The sequence below is a fragment of the Gambusia affinis genome, linkage group LG01, assembly GCF_019740435.1.
Source record: "Gambusia affinis linkage group LG01, SWU_Gaff_1.0, whole genome shotgun sequence".
Taxonomy (NCBI): Eukaryota; Metazoa; Chordata; class Actinopteri; order Cyprinodontiformes; family Poeciliidae; genus Gambusia; species Gambusia affinis.
The window spans coordinates 21,358,483-21,381,442 of record NC_057868.1 but is presented as its reverse complement, the minus strand read 5'-3'; the positions used below and the strand labels follow the sequence as shown (position 1 = coordinate 21,381,442).

The window sequence follows — 22,960 nt, the reverse complement described above, 5'->3', positions numbered from 1 at the left end:
AATCTGTTATTGCTTATTGATTCTCACACTTTTCTCGATGTCCATATGTTGTGGTTTTATCTGTGTGACCAGCTTTTCCAAAGTTTCTTTATCAGGGGAGGCTGATTTGGAGGCATTTGTCTACAGTGAACTGACAGTTCCAGTTCTTTCTGGTGAATTTTGCAGCTGATTCATTTATTAAAATAAATGTAATTAATTAATTACTCGTCTACTGGATGTGAATATGAGAAACTTTAAATTTACACTTTAAACTCAAATTTGAATCTTCAATGTCTGGCATTATTTTTTATTTTTTTTTCTACCCATTTTATCAAGTTACAACCAAAACACAATGTATTTTAGTAGCATTGAAAAGTGGAAGGAAAACTATTCTTGTTCGTTGTATATTATCTAAAAACTGAAAAGTGTGGTGTACATTTGTTTGCAGACACTTTTATTCCAATACATCTAAATAGTAGTGCAACTAGCTGCATTCAGAATTGAAGATCTTTTTGGCCTATGTGCAAAACTAAAATTGGATACAACACATAGTAACCGTAAAATATGGTGGGGGCATCATCGTCATACGACCACAGGGACAGGGAAGGCGGTCAGAGATGATGACCACCTTCCCTGAGGACAGATGAAGCAAAAATACAGAAAGAAAATAAGTTAGATGTCCTACCAGGCTTGAGAATAGGACAGTAGAAGAACAACTATAAACACAATCAGTATCTTGAAAAATTCGGGACCAGAAGATTTGCTTTCTACTGCTTGAACAATAAAACTGAACTCTGGCTAATGTAAGCAAAAGCTCTAGAGACATAAAAGGCACTGCACACACTTTTCTTTTATTGAACTTTCCTTTAAAACCCTGGCTGCTTTGAAACCTGAATACAAAGGAAATGTACCACTCTTTTAGAGTGTAAAATATAAACAGTTGCAGCATTAAGCACTCTAAACCTACCTCCTCAGCAGTTCCGGACCTATTATCTCTGCATTTACACCTGCTCCTCAACCCCCTCGTTTTCATTTGCAACACAGAAGCACATTAGAGGATAATGCATAAAAAATGTAGACCTTGCTCCGATGCCTTTATTGCCACAAGTGCATTATCTCATCTAACAGAAGAGATGCATTAATGTTTCACAGTGTCACTTGAAAATTGTGAAAAACGCAGTGGGCATGTTCTGGGTCTGTCAGATGACTGATTTATGGGCCATTAGTGGACAGGGATGTTCTTTATGGTATGACATCAGGACATTAGACATTGAGGACACCGTCCATGTTCACTCAAGAGCATCTCATGTACTCCGAAGTTTTCTGATGTTACACTTGTTTTTGTTGCTGACCCAAGTGTGGGATGCACTTAAAGCAGGAGAAAGAATGCTTATACGGACTAGAGTGGTTATTATTACTGTGTTAAATTGAAATGGCTCCTCTTTGCATCTGCACACTCCATTTTCTGTCCAGCGTGTGAAATTGCCAATAAATAATTCTAAGTAATGGGAAGCGAACAAAGGACTTATTTTTACCAAGGCAGATTTAAATGTACATATTTGACTAATTATTTCTGAATATGTTTATTACTGAAATTTTTTAACAAACCATTTACTGTTTTATTACAGTCCCTAAAGAGGACAGTGGGAGGAGCTAACTGCTAATTGATCTAATTGGGTTGCTGTCCAGGTCAACCAATCAAATTTTAAGGTCAGTATTGAGAAAGTGATAGTCTCACACACGACGTAAGCAACATTTACAAGTAATATAAAAATAGTTCTAATAATGATTTTTCTTCTCCAAGTAGGGAATAACACTTTCACTTTTCTTACGCAAATTCTATGTAAGTTTTTGTTGTTGTTTTTATCGATTTGATAATGTTATGTCGCTTCTATTACAATGAATTCAGATAGTTATTTTGCTAAATACTACAGATTTTTAAAAAGTAAAATCAGTGTGTTTTAATTTCTCAAAACATTGAGGAATTAATGTTTTGGTTGGAATTTATTATTGGGTTATTTTTGGGACGATATTATTAATGAAAAAAACAAATACTCGTTCTAAAGGGCGTTTTAGTGCTGATGAGGCGCTTTAGTGCGAACCACAGAGGAGATCCTACAGCGCAGAGAAAAGCGGACGTTACGTCGCCGATAAGCACCTCTCCACCTTCCGCCAAGCAAAAGAGTGAAAATCGTTCTTTAGCTTTCCCCCACACAGATGCCCTTGTCCGCTGTTACAGCAGGTCAAGCCAGCTCTACTCTGACAGGTAACTGTCGCCTGGTTTTTGCTCTGGAAATGAACGCAGCAGTTGTTTAAATGGACGTGTTTACTCCGGAGCTGCAGCGGGCCTTGTTTACATCTCAGTCCCCGGAGTAGAGTAGGTGAAAGGCGGAGGCTGAGGGGAATGATAAGGAAGGATAGCTACTTCTTGATGTGCTTTTTTAAATTCTTAACTGAGTAAACATAACTTGTCGTGTAAAACTTTTGCAACCTCCCTCTCGTAGCGCTCATTGGTGTAACTCGTCGTATTTTGGGGATTTACGCATATCGCTACTTAAACTGCTGAACACAACTACAGCACGCTAGCCTGGAAGCTAACCCTGCTAACGACAGAGGCAGCCACTCTGGGGATTTAACTTCAGCCGTTCATCTGGCTCTCTGGTCGGACTAAAATGCCAGTGCCCACACTTTATTGACCAGTTTCCACACTTTCAGTTCCCTTTCCGAACACACCAGCAGAGTTCAGTTAAACCTGTTATCTAACCTGTACGGTCGCTGTGTTACATTAGCCTAGCGTGATGTGTGTCACCCACTTTGCTGACTATTTTTAACTTGGATCGGACGGAATGTGAACACTGGTCCAAAGCTAGGCTGGCACCGGGACCCGCTGGCTGGCTTCTCCCGTGTTTTCTTTCCAGATTAACATTTGCAAAGTCACATCTGAAGGCCGTTACCAGTTGACCTCTTTAATGTGTTTTTTTTTAAACTGTAATAAATAATCGTGTTTCGAATTTAACCAGGCCACCTGGGCCTTGTGGTGCCTTATAATTCCCATAGTTTTTATTGGGTATGCTTATAAAGAATTCAGTATTAAAGGTGGTAGTCATACTTTTCTCTAAACTCATATAAGATAATTTATGGTAGATAAAAAAATCTATTGGTCAAGTTTTCTATTTAGATCGATATTTCTGGGGTAAAATAATAATTATACATGTATATCAAAACAAGCAGCTATCCCACATGCCTCTAATGATGTTACAAAACAGCTAATCATTTTTAAGTATGTCCATTTGTATTTCTTGTTTTTTCTGTTTTACTTAGTAAAATTCCTCTTTAAGGGTCGTTACTTGTATTTCTCCAACAAATTTACCCTACTTGAGATGGAAAATTTGATAACAAAACGCATGAGGCTTTTCTTGAGAAGAGAGTCGGAGAAGTCGTGTCAAAAGTAAAAAAATTAATTGCTTTGCGTTTGCCGTTTTCCAGATCATTTATTCTTGTCCCTTTTGTGATGTCACCCACCAAAATACACATAGAGCAAATTTTTCAGTCTGCAACTTTTGTGTGCTTAAAAATAAAAATGAGTGAAATCCTGTAGTGAAAATCAATATTTTATTATTCCGCTGCAAGTTATTGTTGGTGTAAAGTTTGTGCTGTAGAAATACACTACTGAGTAGACTCTTTGAGGATCTCTTTTTAGTTTAGTATGATCTAGTCCAGGCTGTTTAAAGCCTAGTTAGAGTGCATCGACAGGGTCAAACTTCTCTTTGAATTAAGACCATCTAGTCATTTGGAATCCATAAAAACTAATAACTCAAATTTACAAAGCGGTAGTTAAAATTGGGACCTATTCTAGATAGTTTTATGGATGTAATATCTGAAAGATCAACTGTGTAGTGGAGAAATGGTTGATTTAAGGACACTTTGGATTTTAGCACGATCTGGTTTGACTTGTTTGATTCAATGCAGTTCAGGTCTAACCTCGTCTTCTATGACCAGCTTAGGGGGATCAGTTGTCATGCAGAGCAAAAGTGATTTTTTATTTTTATTTTTTACTTATTTTATCCACCACAGCATATCTTTAGTCTACAGAGGATAGTGTTCATATTTGTGAAAGAGCCAAAACAATTATGGACTGTGTCTAACACTCACAAGTTTTGCTTAGTTTTTTTAAAAATACTTTATTTCTACTTTTGTTGTTTGGCGCCATTTAGTTTTTTCCTCAATGGATTTTGGTTTCGACTTTAAATCATGTGGTCATATTTTTGGCTAGTTAAGGAAACCGATAATAAATTTGGCTCTCATACATCCTGCGCGTTGCTGTGAAAAAGTATTTGCTGCCTTATATGTTTCTGTGTTTTTGTCATAGTTCAATATTTCAGATCTAAATTAAATTTCAGTAATGGAAATTTACTCAGGATATACCTGAGTGAATATGAAATTCAATGAAATTTATCAGTGGAAAGAAGAGGTTGGGGTTTAATGTGATTGCGGCTGCTTTGGAGCTTCAGGACCACGATAACTTGCTATAATTGACGGATCCATAAACTCAGTTTTCTACCAAAAAACTCCTGAAATGGAGTGTCTGCATTAAAATGATCTGAAGGACACCAGCAGCAAATCCACTTGCAAACAGCTCAAAAACAACTGAAGGATTTGGAGTGTCCTTGTCAAAGACTTGTATAGCAATTAGTTTCATCTAAAACATCTGAGTCTGACCGAAAGCACTGTCCAACCACATGGAATATTGTTTAAACCATATTTTCACAAATGTACTTTTTTCATGTAATCAGTTTGCCATTAAAAAAAGAAAAAAATCAGTAAATTTGTTTAAAAATGTTGCATTTTTGGCAGCACAGAAACTCCATGACATCAGTTTACAGCCATTTTTAACTTGAAAGAATATCACAGTACTCCTGAAATGTGTTTGTGCACCATCTGTGTCTTATATAACCTCCAAACTAGTAACAAGATGTTTGAATATGGAATTAAACTCCATGGAACTCATTGACAGGTCACTTTTCCATTATTTTTGTTACTGTTTTTACTCTTCCTTTGTCTAACTGTTCTGTTCCTCCTCCTCCAGATTGCGTCTGGAACCAGTTTTCCAAATGAGTGACGGGGAGTGTGACTTCTTCTGCTTTTTCCGCTGCTGCTGAGTGCGCTTCGTTGCGCCTCAGTCAGAAAGGAGGGGAGGGTTTCTCTCTCTCTCTCTCTACACACTGACTCCAAGTGGAAAAGAGGAGGGGGCGGAGCTTCAGTCAAACCATTTCAGCTAGAGCTGGACCTCTGAAATCCGACAGGTAGGCGGCTCGTCTACCTGTCCGGGTGATTGGCACAATCGACTGAATGTCTGTGGACATGAACAGCCAGGCATCGGACAGCAATGAGGAAGACTTTGGGGTGAACTCTGAGGAAGAGCAGGAGGAAGACGACGGAGGAGAGGAGGAGGATCCGGGCGATATCGCAGACTATTACGATGGGGTGGCAAGTGACGTTGAGCAGCAGGGGGCGGATTCCTCCGACCCAGAGGAGTACCAGTTCACCTGTCTGACCTACAAGGAGAGCCAGCGAGTGTTGACGGAGGAAGTGAACACCGTGGCTGCTGCTCTGAAGGTACGTTTATCCCATAACTGGACTAAATCGTTGGGAAAATCTGACTTTCTGCACCAGAGAGAGAACATAAAGTAGTTCTGCGACATAAAATGTTTTCCAGCATTTCCTCTGTGAGCAGTTATTGATTGTAGTAGTTGAGGTGACCAGTGCCAGAAAGCAGATGTTTTAAATTGACATTTGAAACAATCTTGTTAGCGGGTTGCTAGGTTTCTAAAACAACAGGTTTTCTATCTACTTCTTTAATAAAAAAAAATAAAAAAAACAGTCTGTAGATCTTAAATCAGAAACTTCCTAAAGGCTGCCGACGTTTCCAAATCCAGAATGTTCCATATCAGAGCGAGGTTGAAAGCACAAAAGGACAAAATATCAACCTTGCTGTACTCCAGTCCACTCAGCCTTCCTGTTTACCATTTAAAGTGTTGCTCTCTTGCAACAATGTCCTTGAAAATGGTTTAATCTCTGCTCTGTCTTTGAATTCATTTTATGGCACCTCGCTGATTCTGAAGTCAAACTAACTGAATCTTTACTCAGTTACAGAGTATCGGCCACATGTTTAGTTTTGGTGATGGAGTTGGCAGTTTGTCTCTCTGGATGTATGTAAAACGTAATTAAGCAAATGTTTTGATTTCTATTGTTTTATATTATTAAGAATAAATAGTTTACTTGGACATGCGAGTGTAATATTGTTTTTACACTGCAGGAATGAGACCTACTGAGATTAAACCCCAGCTTTTCACACTCGTCTTTCTTTTCTGTTCTCATAATGTTCCAGCCTCTCTCCTTTAGCGTTAGCATCTCAGTCACTAAATTGAACTGCACACATCGAAGAGAGTTAAACTCCTTCCAGCGGGTTCAAATTTAATTGTGGCATTTTAATGTGTGACTGCATGGCCCCTTGATATATGGTTGCCCTCTAAATGTTGCATCCAAGCAGTCTTCTGTGATTGCAGTGTTGCACATCCTGGTATTGCAGTGACCTTTGCAATTTCTGTTAATTGTGCAGCGCCATGTAGTTTAGGATTATTAATCAGCATTGATCAAAAATCAGACAGTTCTCTTGACTGTTGATTGACTCAAATCACTGATCGGCAGACTAGAAAATGAAAATGATGTTTTGTTTTCATTATGCGTTGGAACATTAAATGCATTAACACTGAACACTTTACTCTGTTCATAAAGACGTCAGCAAACTACATCTTTAGTGATGCATTTTGTTTGGAGTTTAGTAGAAGTCGTATAAAGGTTAGGATGGATCCTTTATTTCAATGAAAGGCAAGTTCTTTTATTTTAAACTTCTGCTCTTATCATGGAAGTTGTAGAATATGTTTTCTAATCCTATATATCAATATATCCAGCTTTTATTTTTGTCATTTTACACAGACTACTATTACAAGAAAATCCTCACAGTCCTTTATTCTTAATCAAAATCACGTGACTTTAAATTAAAAATAACTTTAAACCATGTCTTGTTTTTTTTCCCTTGCAGGTTTCACCATCAGTAGCAAAACTGATCCTGGTGCACTTTCACTGGCAGGTTTCACAAATACTGGACAGGTATGTCTCTTCTTATGTGTCACAATTCATAGATTTTGTTTTTTTTGATAATAACTGGTTGTTGACTGGCTCATCTTCCTTAGTCACAAGGTTCTCTCAAACCTTTTTGTTTTTTTTTAAATCTTAGGTCCCTCTGATTTCTCTAGACTATCATTTTGATTTACATATTGTCTCTTATGACTCTGTTATGTTGATTTTATTAGTTTTGCTGCAGCTAGTGCCAAAGTCCAGCTCTTAAGGACTTTCTAAGATGATATCTGTATTAATATATAATGCTGATAAATCCCTTCACAATAATTTTGACATTTAAAGCTATCACGAAAATTATATTTCCCAATCCCAGCTCTACACTGAGAGATCGACTTTATAGTGGTGACGCTGCTTTTCAAGCATTTGTTCTTTAATATTGAGATGTTTCATAAACTAATCTGTGAACAGAAAGCTCTGTTCTGTTTCATTTATGTTTTTTCCTCTGTTAAATTTGCCTTCCAACCTTTTTTTTTTCTGCCCATCTTTCTGACAGATGTAAGTCCAGCTCTTCTCAGCTTTTGTCAGATGCTCTGGCCCAGCCCAGCAGCGCCTGCAGATTAGCCACTGTGAGTACAACTTCTTTCTCTTGGCCAGTGATTGACTGTAGGGTTGGTAGAATTTTTATTGCTATATTGTTGGTACTATTGTGATAACGATTAAACATTAGGTTAACTGTATGGTTGTGATTGCATGGCACAGCATTTATAATGCCACAAACACAAATACTATTGAAAAAAAAAAATCCATTTAAAATGGGTTTGTTTAGGATACCACTTAATGTGCTTTATTGATGCTGTCATGAAGCAAACAGTGGAGAAAATGGTAAAAATGACATTTCCAATAATACAATAAGGATTTTTTTTTAAAGTTGTCATTAATTGAAATTTATCAAGACAAAAATGAATTAAAATTCTTAACTTTTTCTCAATAAATGATGCAATAAATGCCCAATTTGGGGTCATCATTACACTCCCTTTCTTGTATCATCAAATTTACAATTTATTGTAACAGTTACTCATATTTGTCAACTTCAGTTAGATTGACCCTGTCTTGGTTGTAGAAGTAATAGTAGTTGTAAAGTAGCTGAGAGCTGCAAGGTTATAAAGCCGTGACGACAAGAAGACGACTCTAGATTAGAGGTTTTCAGAATCTCTAGGTGTTTAATAATCCAATAGTTGATATAAAAAGAGCATCTATTTTCATTGATATGTCCATAAATGTCAGAGGTCCATTGTGGCTGTGAGAGGACGAGAGTGAGAGCAATACTTTCAACGGGTAACAGGAAGGCTAAATGAAGCGGATTAATTTGACATTCATGAAATAATTACAAAAAAAAAAAAAGTATAATATACTTTATATATAAAGCCTAAATTAGTGGCCTAAATTATATTAGGCTATTACTTATATACTTTAAAGCTATTACTTATCTTCCCTTATCTTCCTGTGTGTGTGTCAGGCCGCCCAGTCCCTCCAGTGCGGTGTGTGTCTACAGGTTGTACGGAGAGACTCCCTGCTGGCTCTGCCCTGTCAGCACTCCTTCTGCAAAGCATGCTGGGAGCAGCACTGCACCGTGCTAGTCAAAGACGGCATGGGAGTGGGTGAGTGCTGTGCTCTGAGCGTGTGTGTGTGTGTGCGTGTGTGTGTCTCTGCAGTCATCTCATCTGGTGTTACAGTGGCCGAGTCTTTCTGGTTGTGTTCCCGGGTCAGAGATTAGGTTATTCAGAGCACACACAGTTTTAATATCTATCCAGCAGTAGTTTTTTTCTTTTTCTTTTTTTTTTCTCTTACTGCCTGAAGGTTTTGCAGGTTCTAGATATTTCTCTACAGGCTTCTTCATAAATATGGAGTCAAAATATCTTAAAGATTTTGAGCTTTTAGAGGAGATTTGATGAGGCCCATCTGGATTGAAGTTTACAATCTGGATTGAAGGTTGCAGCAAGCTCCTGAAAATCAGCAAGTGTGTGAAAGTGTGCTTGTGTCAGCAATGAAGCAAATTAGTGTGTAGGCGTGTGTATGGATTGGTTTAAAGTTGCTCTGTGTTTCTGTGTGTAATGGAAAAAAAAAAAAGTCATAGAATTTATCAGAGTCACTTTCCTGAAGTTGTGACTCCACTGGTTCTGTTTATGATCCTGTTTGTATGAAAAATGTTCCTGTGTTTCTTTTTAATGACCTCTGTGATAAATTCAGCCTGCAAAGGTCAGATGACTCTGTGTTGGCTGCAACAAGGACATATTCAAAATGACCTCCAACCCCAGTCCAGTGTAACAGTAGAAACCAGTTTGTTTTCAAACCAAACACAACAGCAGGGATTTTCCAAGTTATTAATCAGTTCTATTTGGTGTTGCTTTTACACGGCATTGTGTCCAATCAGTGCTCTCTACAGTAGCAATTCACTTTGCTGGTTCATTGTTTTTGTCTTGGAGCTTACTCGGTCGGGTCTGTTTTACATACACAGTAAGCACCTTGCAACCTTTTCATATTTTATGACGTTGCAACTGCAAACTCTCAAGCTCTGTCTGGTTGGATTGAGACCATTTGTGAGCATCAATTTTTACATTTTGTAACACCTCTCAATTCACCATCCCTTCATGACACTGTCATGGGAAAACAGAGGGTCTTCAGTCAGAGGGCTATTCAGATTCGCTGTGAAACAGACTGCTACAGGAGATCTTTCTTGCGAACAGTCATCACTTTCTACAATAACTCTTTGAAAAATTTGAATTGATGAGTTACAACAACATTTTATTTTCCTTTGGGAACAATAAAGTATTTTTGAATTGAATTGAATTGGGTCTGTACTTTGACTGGGCCATTCTAACTCATGATACGCTGTGATCTGCACCATTCTATTGCAGCTCAGGCTGCAGGTTTGGGGTTGCTCCTCGGTTTGAAGGTGAACCTCAGCTCCCAGTTTCAACCTTTTAAGGGTGATGTGAAACACTAAGTGATTTGTGTAAATCTGTATTTATAACAATAGAAAAGTTGACATAGTTTTTTTTTTTTCTGAAGACAACTGATACTCTATTTTACCAAGAGTAATGGAATAAAATGAGCTGATTAGAAATGCATATCACATAATGCTATTTAGCTCGGTTTGAATTTCTCTACTACTTCGTAATTATGGATGACTTTGTGTTGGCCTGTCATTTAAAAATCCTAGTAAAATACACTGCATTGGTTTTTGCTTCACCTGTTTATTTTTAGCTTAAAAATACCCTGACTTTTTCTGTAGGAGAGGACTTGTAAACCTTCAGTTTTCCTGTTATTAGCCAGAAAAAAATTGCCTGTCCTGTTTTTTATTCTTTCCCTAAAAGCTTCAAAAAGACTGAGGGTCTGTGGGAAGCGCTGCTCCATGTTTTGTCACCTAGAGCCTCGACATTTCATCAAAACACGTTTGTGCTTTCAGGAATCTCATGTATGGCTCAGGACTGTTCCCTGCGGATGCCAGAAGACTTTGTCCTCCCGTTGCTGCCAGGAGAGGAGCTAAAGGACAAATACATACGCTACCTCTTCAGAGACTATGTTGAGGTGAGTTCGTGCACCGTCTGACGAAGCATCAACCAAACACATCAGTTTAGCAACATTTGTGCAAATGTCGAAATTCAGTGGGCTTCAACATTCACACAAATGATGGCATCTCACAAGAGAATTGAGTAGAGTAAAATGTTCACTCACGGTGAAATCACTTACTATTTGATGCCAACAACAATTATTGATTGCATTGCTTCAAACAATCAGATGAACATCTAAAGCTATGTTCACGTAGCAGGCAAATGTGACCCATATTTGGCTTTTTTACCAAATAAAGAAGCCCATTCAGGTTGAGAGACATGCGGTAAAATTCTGCTCCAGAAAAAGCCAGACGTGGTAAATCCAGAAGTAAACACTGGCTGAAAATTATAATTCTGAACTTATGTAAGGAGTTTGTTCCACTGAAGCGAAAGATCACAATCCCACCACTCTTCCCTCTGCCTACACATCCAGACAGACTTCTTTACAGGAGCTGCAGTCAATGCTCTAGAACAGGCTATTATTAGTTCTGTTCTTTTTTTTTATCATCTTGCTTCTTATGATTTTGACGATACTGTCAACTCCCAATTCTCAAAAAACGTTAAACTTCCTCCATAAATATCTCCATATACTATTAATTCCGTAAATAATAAAAGTGTTGCTGTGACATCAGCGTTCTTCTTCTGTGCATGCGAGGCACTTTGTGGTCATAAACTGTTCACACAGAAGACTCACTGTAGTTTAATTAGTAGTAAGAACGATCACCCATAAAAATAAAAAAATCAGAGTTTTGGCCGAAAAAAAAAAAAATCCTAATTAAACATTAAGACCTGATGTGTAAAGGTAGCCTAAATTTTAAAATCGTCCTGCTAGGAATGTTCCCTTCTTAGACCTGGATAAACCGTGAAATCAGTTTCATTAAAACATTTTAAAGTGTTTCTCTCGACTTGCATACATTCTTTGTGTTTAATTTTTTTCAGAGTCACTTCCAGTTGCAGTTGTGTCCAGGTGCAGACTGTCCCATCGTCATCAAGGTGCAGGAGCCCAGGCCGCGCAGAGTGCAGTGCAGCCGCTGCAGTGAAGTCTTCTGGTATGACGCAGAGATCCAATGTGTCGATTGAAATTTGTGAATTTTTTATTTAAAATTTTTTATTTAAAAAAAAAAATCCTGTAATCTAAGTTGCTTGTTGACACATTTCAGCTAAAATGCAACTTTCTTCCAGTTTCAAATGCCGCCAGATGTACCACGCGCCGACAGACTGCGCAACGATTCGGAAATGGCTGACTAAATGCGCAGACGACTCAGAGACGGCAAACTACATCAGCGCACACACTAAAGATGTACGGTCGCCACACACAAAGCTCTGTGACCGCTGTTTACTTTGACATGCAGCAGATACTTACTGTGCTCTGGGAGTTTAGAATAATCACAGAGGACTTAGGTGTTTCTCTGTTATCGTCGGTTCAGATTTGCGATAGAGCCTTTTTTTTTTTTTTTTCTTCCAGTGTCCGAAGTGCAATATCTGCATCGAAAAGAATGGAGGGTGCAATCACATGGTGAGAATCCCACTTTGTCAGAGTACAGAAAATACTTCTGACTCCAGCTAAACACTTTATCAAACACTATATTTGCTGTCACCTCTGTTGAGTCTGACTAATAGCAGTAACTGCTTTTTGGTTAATTTCTTCCTTTTTTTTTTTTTTTTTTTAATGTTTTTTAGCAATGCTCCAAGTGCAAACACGGTAAGTTTTGCTTCTCAGACTTTCACATCATTAAGAAGCCATTATAAATCACCTATATCTCCAATCATTTTGTTTTTTTTTTTTATTATATCTTTATTGATTCTCGAGAAAGTATCATTTACATGACAATAGGCATCACCAAACTAACTTCAACATTTGAAATAAGATTAACATATAGACCATTGCCTTATAACAGTCAAATCAAAAATGTAACTACACTTCTCTGAGAAAGATTTTAAAGTGATTATAAAGAAAAAAAAAAGTGTGAAAGAAAAAAAAAAACTAAGGAAGAAGAAAGAAAAAAAAGGGGAATACAGTAACAAAACATTATAATATAAAATAATTATAAAGCGTGGCTATTCTAGGAGAGTGGATTGCTGAGGAAGTTTAACAAGTTTGGTCTTTAAAAATGAAATCAGGTCTTTTAGGTCTTACATAGTCTACCCAAATCTTCCAACACTGATCAAATTGTTCAGTCCTGTGATTGAGAGAGGCTGTTATTTTTTCCATTTCATAGATGTTGAATGTTATGTTAATCCAGTCGTCTAATGTTGGTTTGTCATGTGATAACCATTTTCTTGTAATGTTTTTCTTACTTGCTGTTAATAAAATAGTCATCAGATATTTGTTTCTTTTTATGGCGTCTTGAGGAATTATACCTAAATACATAAGCTTGAACTCCAAAGGAATGTTTTGCTTAAAAATGTCTTGTAGAGCACTTTTTATCTCTTTCCAGTAATGTTTTATAATTGGGCAGTCCCAGAAGACATGATAATGGTTTGCATTTTGATTTCTACATTTTCTCCAACATGCAGGAGGATTTCCATCATAGTGACATTTCTGAGCAGGTGTGATAAAGAATCTTACCAAATTTTTCCATCCAAATTCTTGCCATTGTAGTGATTTATTATATGTCCATTGATATCTCCATATTATTGTCCATTCCTCCTCTGTTATTGTCAAATTGCCCTCTCTCTCCCATCTTGTTTTGATATGTAGGGTTGAATTGTTTTTTAGGTCTATAAGGTTTTTATAAATAAGCGAGATAATTTTCCCTTTAATTTTTGATTTATAGGCATTAATAAAAGTTTCCATTAAGTTCATCTTCTTGTCAGTGATTAGTTTAATTTTTAAGTTAACAAAATTCCTTATTTGCAAATATCGATAAAAGTCCTGTTTGTCCAAAGAATATTTTCTTTTGAGTGTTTCGAAATCATTTAAGATGTTGTTGTTCATTATTGTGCACAAAGCAGTGATTCCCTTGGCTGTCCATTCCTTAAATCTGGCATCCAGTTTGTTTGGTGTGAAGTCTGAATCATATGCGATCCATTTTATGATTGTCAAGTCGTTCTCAAGTGCATTTTCTTTAACAATAGTCTTCCATGCTCTAAGGGTTGTTTTCATCCATTGGTTATCTATATTATTTATGAAACCCTGTAGATTTGCATCAGCTAGAATTGCCTGCACAGGAATGGGTGTCGCCTTTGTTTCAATAGTTTTCCATTGAGCATTATATGTTGGGTCGCAACAGTATATCAATGTTCTTGCTTGTGCTGCTAAATAATAATCTCTAAGGGAAGGCAAACCCCAACCTCCCATTTTCTTTTCCAGTTGCAATACCTTATATCCAATTCTAGGTCTTTTACCTTGCCAAATATATCTTGATAGTAGTTTGTCCCATTCATGAAAAACTTTTGGATTTATTTCAATTGGCAAAGTTTGGAATAAATATAACAATCTGGGCAGTATGTTCATCTTAATCGAGTTAATTCTTGAGCTAAAACTTAGAAAAGGAGTAAGATTCCATCTTGTGATATCTTCTTTAATTCTTTTTTGTATGGGGACATAATTATATTCAAATAGTTTTCCAAGGTCCTTTGGTATAGTAATGCCTAGATATTTGAAGTGGTCAGTGTGCCAGGTTAAAGGGTACTTGTTCTGGATTTCCTGAGTTGGAGTATAATTATAAGACAGTAACTGAGTTTTGTTAATATTAATTTTGTATCCTGATAGTTGACCAAATTGTTCGAATAATTGCAGCAAGGCTGGGTGGGTGTGGGTGGGTTGTTCCATATAAATCAATATATCATCTGCATAACAAGCCAATTTATGTTCTATCCCTTTGATAATTATTCCTTTGATGTCCTTATTTTGTCTTATCGATTGGGCTAATGGCTCTAAATATAATGCAAAAAGTAATGGTGACCACGCACACCCTTGTCTTGACCCTCTTTCTAAGTTAATTCTGTCTGATAAATATCCATTAACTTTAATCCTCGCTGTGGGGTTATTGTATAATGCTTGTATTGTTTTTATTATTGTACTATGTAGTCCAAATCTATGTAAAACCCTGAAGAGAAAATTCCAATCCACTGAATCGAATGCTTTTTCCGCATCTATGCTGAGAATAATAGCTTCCAGTTTATTTTTTTGTATGTGATCTATAACATGTAGCGTCCTTCTTATATTGTCCTGTGTTTGGCGTTGTCGTATGAAACCAGTTTGATCGTTATGTATTACGGAAGGGAGAAATTCTTCTAATCGTCTGGCCATTATACAAGTAAAAAGTCGGTAATCAATATTTAAAACAGATATCGGTCGGTATGAGCCACAATCCAGTTTGTCTTTGCCCTCTTTATGTATTACTGAGATAATTGCCTCCTTCCAGCTCGGAGGTGTTTGAGCTTTTTTCAGAATCCAATTTAGTGAAGGTAGGAGGATTGGAATCAACTCTTTCTGAAATTCCTTATAAAATTCTGCCGTGTATCCATCCGACCCAGGTGATTTACATGGTCTTAATCTACTTATTGTGTTTCGTAATTCTTTTTCTGTAATGTCTGATGTCATTATTTCATTCTGTTCCTCGTTCATAATAGGCAGCTCTAGTGAATTCAAATATTCATCAATTTCTTCTATAGTTCCTCCAGAGATTTTTGAATATAAGGTCTTGTAAAATATTTCAAATGCTTCCTGAATGTCATTTAATTTGTTCTGTAATAATTTTGATTTGGGGTTTCTGATTCTATGGATTGTATTCTCTGCTGTTTTCTTTTTTAGTTTCCATGCTAGGACCCTCATAGATTTTGATCCGCCTTCATAGTGTCTTTGTTTAAGAAACATAAGGTTTTTCATAGTTTCCTGTGTTGCCATATCATTTATTTCATTTCTAATTCTCTTTAAATCTTCCAGTATATCTGGTGTACAATTTTGTTTATGTTTTTGTTCTAGATCTTCCAATTTTTTATGTAATTCCTCTGATCTTTTATTTCTTAGTTTTTTTAGGTGCGATGACATTGCTATAATTTTTCCCCTCAGAACCGCTTTAAGAGTGTCCCATAATATCGGAGGAGATACTTCTCCATTGTCATTGAGATCTAAGAAAGAACCAATTTCCTTCCGTATTTCCTGTTTGAACCACTGGTTATTAAGCAAACCTGAATTTAGTTTCCATATATTATTTCTTTTTTGTAGGCTTAGGTCCACTGTTAGGTATACAGGTGAGTGGTCACTCACGTCTATTGTTCCAATCTCACATCTGTCTATTTTGTCTCTGTCTTTTGTAAATGTCAAAAAATAATCAATTCTAGTGTATACTGAATGAGTGGCTGAATAATGTGTATAGTCCTTTTTACTGGGGTAAAAGTCTCTCCATATGTCTATCAGGCCAACTTCCTTAAATAGTATATTTATTTTTTTGTATTGCTGTTCTTTCTGGTAGGCTTTCTCCCTGGAAGAATCCAACTTTGGTTGCAAAACGAATGTTTAAGTCTCCTCCACAAATCAGAACACCCTGTGTTTCTTTTACCAGTATATTAGTTAATTTCTTGAAAAAATCAATATCGCTCCCTGGAGGAGCATATATATTGAATAATGTAACCAGGTTTCCCCCCACATTGCCTCTCACAAGCACAAACCTGCCTTCTTTATCCGCCAGTTCATATAATTTTTCAAAATGTATCTTATTTGAGATGAGAGTAGCCACTCCCCTTCTATGTCCAGATCTGTATGAGGAGAAGAACAATTGGTTGAAACCCATTCTTCTTAGTTTTTCATGTTCACTTTTGTTCAGGTGGGTTTCTTGTAAGTACACTATGTGGGCCTGTTCCTTTTTCATTTTTGACAGGATTTTGCTTCTTTTAATTGGATTAAGTAGACCATTAACATTAAAAGTAATTATATTTATCTTACTGTTAGCCATGTCTGGTTGTCTTGTTGATCATTTTTAGATGTCTGATAGCAAAGCTTAACCAATCCACTCTCTGAGCAAATGTAAACAATAACTTAACCGTAAAGAAAAGAAAACAAACTTGAGATTCCAAGGTTGGGGTCCTGAACAAATGACCCTGAACTTGGCTAGGAAAACCATCTAGCCCTGGGGGAAGACCTCCCTTAGAAAAGAGGGGAGGGCCCCAACTACGCTAAAGCTGTTTCTGTCCATTTTGTGTCCATTCCTCCTCGGTACATTTATTATTTCTCGTCTAGGTTGGGGCTAGGAATATATTCAATATCACAACGAAAATGTCCGTAATACAGAGCAGTCGAACTATCTGAGATACATTGTCCTCACAGTTTATATCTTATTGATTACTTAGTGATTATTTAGCTTACCGATTATTAATGCATCTCTTCAGAGCTCCTCTTGGAGAGAACTAGTTTCTCTTCTGAACTCACTCAGTCTTTCTCTGATACTCATCTCTCGCTCCTCTCCTGACGCTTGTTTCGAGCCGATCTTCTTCCAAGCGGTGCGGGATAGCTGCTCAGCCAGGCTCTCCTTTGGCTTGATTAGGGGGACAGGCAAACCGCGCTCCTTCATGTCCTTCGTCGCCTCTGCCGCTGTCTGGTAAAGCCGTGTTTCCCCCTCGTAAAAGACTCGTAGTTTAGCGGGGAAAGGGGATTGGAATCGGATCTTTTTCTGCTTCAAGATCCGTTTGGCCTCCGAGTATTCTTTACGTTTCTGCAGCACTGTGGGAGGATAATCATGATCAAAATATATCGGTTTGCCGTGTAGAAGCACGCCTTTCTTCCCCCACGCTTTCCGTAAAATCTCTTCCTTGGTTCTGCTGCGGAGAAACTTAACGACAATGGATCTCGGCCTGTTGTTTCTGTCCCCGGCGGGTGGCGGAGCCAGCGCTCGGTGGGCCCTCTCTATGTCCAATTCCATAGTTGGTTCAATCTCCAGGGTGTCCTTAAGTAATTTGACCACAAAATCTCTCATCGATGATCCTTCTGCTCCCTCTGGCACGTTGTATATCCGTATGTTTTCTCTTCGTGATCTCCCTTCCTGGTCGAGCAGTTTTTCTTGTTGTTGGCTAATTAGTTCGGCCATCTTGCTCAATATCTGCTCCATGTTCTCTGCCCGCTCCTCCACCAAATCAACTCGGTCTTCCGTCTCCTTAATTTTCCGGTGTACGTTGAAAAGTTCTGACTTAATGTCATCAAACTGTCGTTTCATATCTTTTCGGAAATCCCGTAACTCCCCCAGAATTTGCGTTAGTCCTGTCGCATCAGTGGAAAGCGGATTAGCATTAGCTTCGTCAGGGAGCTGATGTATTGATGAGCTACCTGCCGTCTTTCTTTCTTGTGCCAAGTCTTCGTTCGTGGTTTTCCTATTCCCGTCCCTTTTCCCCATTCTAGACCCCCTTACAGACTCAATTTTACTCATTTTTCGTTATATTTGGCAAATAATGGGGGTCAAATTAAGATTTACTGGAGGAGTAGTGCGCTCAAGCCGCCATCTCCGGAAGTCTCAACCGGAAGTCTCTCTCCAATCATTTTGAATGCATTTGGAGTCCGTTAAGGGTTATTGTTCTGCTCAAAGATTTCTGCTGGATGTGTCTCGGAGACTGGAAGACTCATGGCAGTGAATACTACGAGTGCAGCCGATACAAAGAAAACCCTGATATAGTCAACCAGAGCCAGCAAGCTCAGGCCAGGGAGGCACTCAAGAAATACCTCTTCTATTTTGAGAGGGTAAGATGCTTTTCTTTTTTCTATTTGATCTTTTATTGCTCTGGACGACCATCTCAGCTAAATACAGGGGCTTAAAAGAATTCTAGATTCAAATCTTCCTACATTTTTTTAATGTATAATTTAGATTTTTTATTTATTTTTTTAAAATTTAGCTCCTCAAATAGGTTTATGATTCATTTAGTCATTTTCATGGAGACGAATAAAAGATTTTAGAGAGTTGCAGGGAATGGTGCAGCCTTGTTGGATTCAGGAGTATTCAGATTAAAGAGAATCATCTTTAACTTTTTTGACGCTGCTTTGTTCATGCCCACTTCTGGTTCTGCCTCTCCGAAGCCTGTGATGCTTCAGCAACTTACAGTCCTGGAGCACTTTTAGCTTTTTATAGAACCATTTTGATTCAAAACGACAATTCTCCTCAATAAAATAAGGTGGAAGGAAAAGCACACTGGAAAAGCTTCGAGGGTCCGATCCACTGTTTAGTGTTTTAATCTTAACTACAGATATATTTCATAAGTGAGAGATGCCTTGTTTTATATTCCCGTTTATTTATGTTTGCTGTTTTTTGTGTAACAAGTGGGAGAACCACAATAAGTCCCTGCAGTTAGAGGCTCAGACGTACCAGAGGATCCAGGAGAAAATCCAGGAGAGAGTAATGAACAATCTGGGAACTTGGATCGACTGGCAGTACCTGCATAATGCTGCAAAGCTACTGGCTAAGGTATGGATGAAAGAAATTATCTGATTGGATGGTTGGATAACCATCCAATCAGATACAAAGACTTTTAGTCTGGAATTTAATTTGAGTGTTTTCCATGCCTGGATAAGTATGAACAAATGAAAATAAGGGGTGGAAAAATATTTGTTTTTGTTTTCTTCTTTCTCCTCCTCTTCATTATTTCTTTCTTTCTGCTTCATGTCCTTTTCTTCCCTGCTTTTTTCCCCCTTCCTTCGTCTAGCATTTATTAAGCATTTATTTCAATCATAAATGTGTTTAAACAGCTGACACCTTTATTTGAATTAAACTCAGTTGTTTTATTCTGCTGCTCTGTATATGAACTCCCACATAACAATCAGCAGAGAAGAGAATGTTCTTCAGGTTGCTACACTTTGTTCCTTCATTTGCCATTCTGTTTCTACTGGAGGCTTTATTTAGAACAAAGTATTCGCACTATCAAAGCTTATGTCAGTAAATTTAACTGTATTGGCTCATTTTTAGCTTTTGTTGAAATGACTAGGATGAGTCTTCCTTTGTTTTCAGTGTCGCTACACGCTGCAGTACACCTACCCTTACGCCTATTACATGGAGTCTGGGCCGCGCAAGAAACTGGTGAGAAACCAACTTCTACACAGTCAATTTTACAGGTTTTCATTGTTGAATTGTTTTGGTTTTTTAAATTGTGTGAGCTGACCTTTACGTGCACAAAAACACACCAGATTACACCGTGTTGCTGATGAAGCCAAAATGGGAATCTGTACGGATCAAATGAAGATCTAGAAATGATAAAAATTGTATTTCCCTTTTTACTTTACTTTGTATCAGCTGTGATTCATCTTTGTTACCGCTTTGGCTCAGTCTTATCTTACGTGAACTTTGTATCGGTTAGAAATGGAGCCCTTCTTTGAAGCGGAGATCTGTTTCTTTCCTCTGCAGTTTGAATACCAGCAGGCGCAGCTGGAAGCAGAGATAGAAAACCTGTCATGGAAGGTGGAGCGGGCTGACAGCTACGAGAGAGGAGTGGTGGGAGGAGAGGTGGAGCTCAGCGCCAGCGACAGAGGGGTGAGCATGTTAGAAATCTATGTTTATGTTGCATCATAACCCCCCTCCATTCATGAAATCCACCATTTCACCTATCATGGTCTAACTTTCTTAATCTGAAAAAGCATTGAAATGTTTGAATTTCCATATTTTCTTATCTAAGAAATAGCAGTTTAATATTCTACCTTAGACTCCTCATGTTGGTGATGAAGTGTTTGTCCAGCGTTGGTTGGAAGTACTGATAAAACTCACTGATAAATCCACTCTTATTGAAAAATCTCCTCTGGTTTGTTCTGTTTGGACATTGACACAGAATCCAGCTCCGGCATTGTGTTGTATATTTATGTAACATGCAGATTAAAAAAAAAAACTCTCCTGAGTAAAGGGTTTCTACTCAGACGTCCAGAATGTTGGAAGAAACCATCAGAGAAATGGAGAACGTTGAGTCTGTATGGAGTTTTGTTGGAAGAAATTTTGTAGGAACCCCGTACATTCAGACCCCTTCTCTCTGATGCCTCTAAATATTCAAGTGCAAATATTCACTTTCACAATGCACCTAAAAAGCTGACATTTCATACAAACGCACCATTTTTGTAGTTCTCATGTGTAAAAATGTTAAAATTTAAGGGCACGCAAAAAATTTGCCGGAAACTGGTCATTATAGGATGCTGATGACACATGCATAGTTGTGGATAAGCGATTACCGTCTGGTTTGAGTCTACAGACATTGTGTCTGATAAGTTGATTAACACAACTTTTTTATTGTGTATTTACGATTGTTCTTCTCTTTGCTGGATATTTAGTGGACTTATTAAACTCTCCAAATAATTTTGACCCGGCCACCGGCTAAACCAAAACTCCACCATGGATGGTGTATGCCAGTGTTGCTCAGCATTTTTTTTCTTTATTTTTCAGGATCTGGAGAATCAGATGCACATTGCTGAGCAGAGGCGACGCACGCTGCTGAAGGATTTCCATAAAACCTGAAGCTCCATTCGCGACTGCAAAGCACCAGCATCCTCCCTCCTTTCCTTTGTTCCTCGCCCTCCTGCCTTTGCTTCCTTCCCCGATCAGCCGTTGTTGCAGTCACACTTTCCCTTTCTTCCTCCCTCACTCTGCCTCCCCACACTGATTCATTCTTCGCTCCACCTTTCCCTCCTCTCACCGCCATAACGCTGCAGGGTCAGAATGTCACACTTGTTTCACTCCCTTCTTTCTCATTTCATTCCCATCTCCTTGGATATATTTGACACAACGTCTGTTGTGGTCACACTCGTTTCAACACATCCGGTCTGATCTCGTGGGTCACCGTTTGAGGCTTCGTGTCTGAAAACAGAGTAAAATTGCTTCGACTTAGGCAACTGCAAGCAAAGTGTTGCCTGCTGGAGATTAGGAATCTTCCCGAGTAGTGTTGCCTGTATGGTGGGATTATCATTTGAGAAGAGCAACTGAAGTAGAAGCTTGGGCTATTGAGTAGAGGAGGAATAGGTGGCAGAATGATCACATTGTTTTCTTTAAGGCAGCAGTGCAACCAGTCGATCTGCATTTTGTGTTTTTGTTTTTATATATATATATATATATATATATATATATATATATATAAACCTGACTGATATACAGGCACCTGTTAAGTCTTGCACCTGTGATAGTAATTTGATTTGGAGATTTTAAGAATGGATATGCTTCAAAATAAGTCATGGAAATGATTAAAATAATTCCTAAAGATGTATTTTCCTGGTTTGCATCAACTCATACAACTGCTAAGTTGTATAAGAAAGATGCTTTCTACTTTTGTCTTTCTTTTTTTTTTCTTTTTTTTTTACTGTTCTCAACACCCTACTTAATATGGAAAACTTCAAACCAAATTTAAAAGCAGTAAGATTAAGGTCCAAAAGAGTTGAATAAAATGTAGGGATTTAGATGGAAGCTACTCTGAGTTTTTGCCACCGATGTTTACCTTTGTTAGGTGTTGCACCATGACCTGACTGCAACACACGAGGTGAAACCGAGATTTGACCTCCTTCCTTAACGTCCAACATTTAAATGTAATCGCATTTGTCATTCACAAGCGCTGCAGCACCTCCCACCAACATTCAGACAGCGCACACACACGGCAACGCTCCCATGTGCAAACACTCCACTAAAGAAACATTAGTTGTTAATTTGTTCCCCCTCTCCTCCCCCCACCCCACCACTCTGTCTCATGCTCTCTCTTCTTACTTTGTCATCCCAACGTTTTATTTTGCCGTTTCTTTGTTTTCCTTCAGCTCATGTTGCTCACCTCTGAAAAATGGCTGTTGATAGTTAGATCATTTAAAAAAAAAAAAAATGGGGGGGAAAAAAAATACACCAAAAAAATTTGCTGTAATTTTCAACGGTTGTACATTAATACAGAAATAGAGTTACTGAGAGTTTTTAAAACCGGACTATGTGTCTTGTGTGTTCATTGCACCTGCAAACACTGAATAAGCATGCATCACACAAATTACACACATTTCAGAAAAAAATCTTAGGTTTGAGAAAATTCTTCATAGGTGGAAGTTCACTGTAAAATAAGAAAAAAAACCAGTTTCTTTTTTTTTTTTGCGAGATCCATTTTTATTATTATTTTTTTTTACTTGTAGTAAAAAACAAAAAAAACAACAAAAAGACTCCTCTTCTAATGTAACCATGCTGGCCCCTCATGACCAGGATCAGTCTTCCACAGTTTTCTAGTTGAATGTTACTGTGTGCCAAGTTGTATTTAAAATGTTGCCACTTTTTGGCCGTGTGTGTGTGTGTGTGTGTGTGTGTGAGTGTGTG

At 37.9% G+C, this 22,960-nt stretch overlaps 1 protein-coding gene across 2 annotated transcripts; it reads left to right on the top strand.

The window, feature by feature from the left end:
* The first annotated feature begins 2,087 nt into the window (after window positions 1-2,087).
* On the top strand, window positions 2,088-22,584 carry arih2 (ariadne homolog 2 (Drosophila)). 2 transcript variants are annotated; one of them, XM_044118405.1, is made up of 15 exons: window positions 2,088-2,245; window positions 5,066-5,595; window positions 7,082-7,149; window positions 7,673-7,745; window positions 8,636-8,777; window positions 10,586-10,707; window positions 11,670-11,779; window positions 11,913-12,030; window positions 12,196-12,246; window positions 12,411-12,432; window positions 18,251-18,402; window positions 18,977-19,120; window positions 19,661-19,729; window positions 20,054-20,179; window positions 21,074-22,584. In XM_044118405.1, the coding sequence occupies exons 2-15, from the start codon at window positions 5,329-5,331 to the stop codon at window positions 21,143-21,145; spliced, it is 1,536 nt and encodes a 511-aa protein (XP_043974340.1). In that variant the 5' UTR covers window positions 2,088-2,245; window positions 5,066-5,328; the 3' UTR covers window positions 21,146-22,584. The 2 variants fall into 2 exon arrangements, with proteins under 2 accessions (XP_043974340.1, XP_043974347.1); XM_044118412.1 differs by lacking the exon at window positions 2,088-2,245 and adding an exon at window positions 2,264-2,360.
* The last annotated feature ends 376 nt before the right edge of the window (window positions 22,585-22,960 follow it).

Bases quoted from the DNA above. Each gene is read 5' to 3' on its own strand.
- arih2 (XM_044118405.1), top strand. From the start codon at position 5,329: ATGTCTGTGGACATGAACAGCCAGGCATCGGACAGCAATGAGGAAGAC. The intron at 5,596-7,081 runs GTACGTTTATCC...TTTCCCTTGCAG, and splicing joins CCGTGGCTGCTGCTCTGAAG to GTTTCACCATCAGTAGCAAA. The intron at 12,433-18,250 runs GTAAGTTTTGCT...TTCTGCTCAAAG, and splicing joins ATGCTCCAAGTGCAAACACG to ATTTCTGCTGGATGTGTCTC.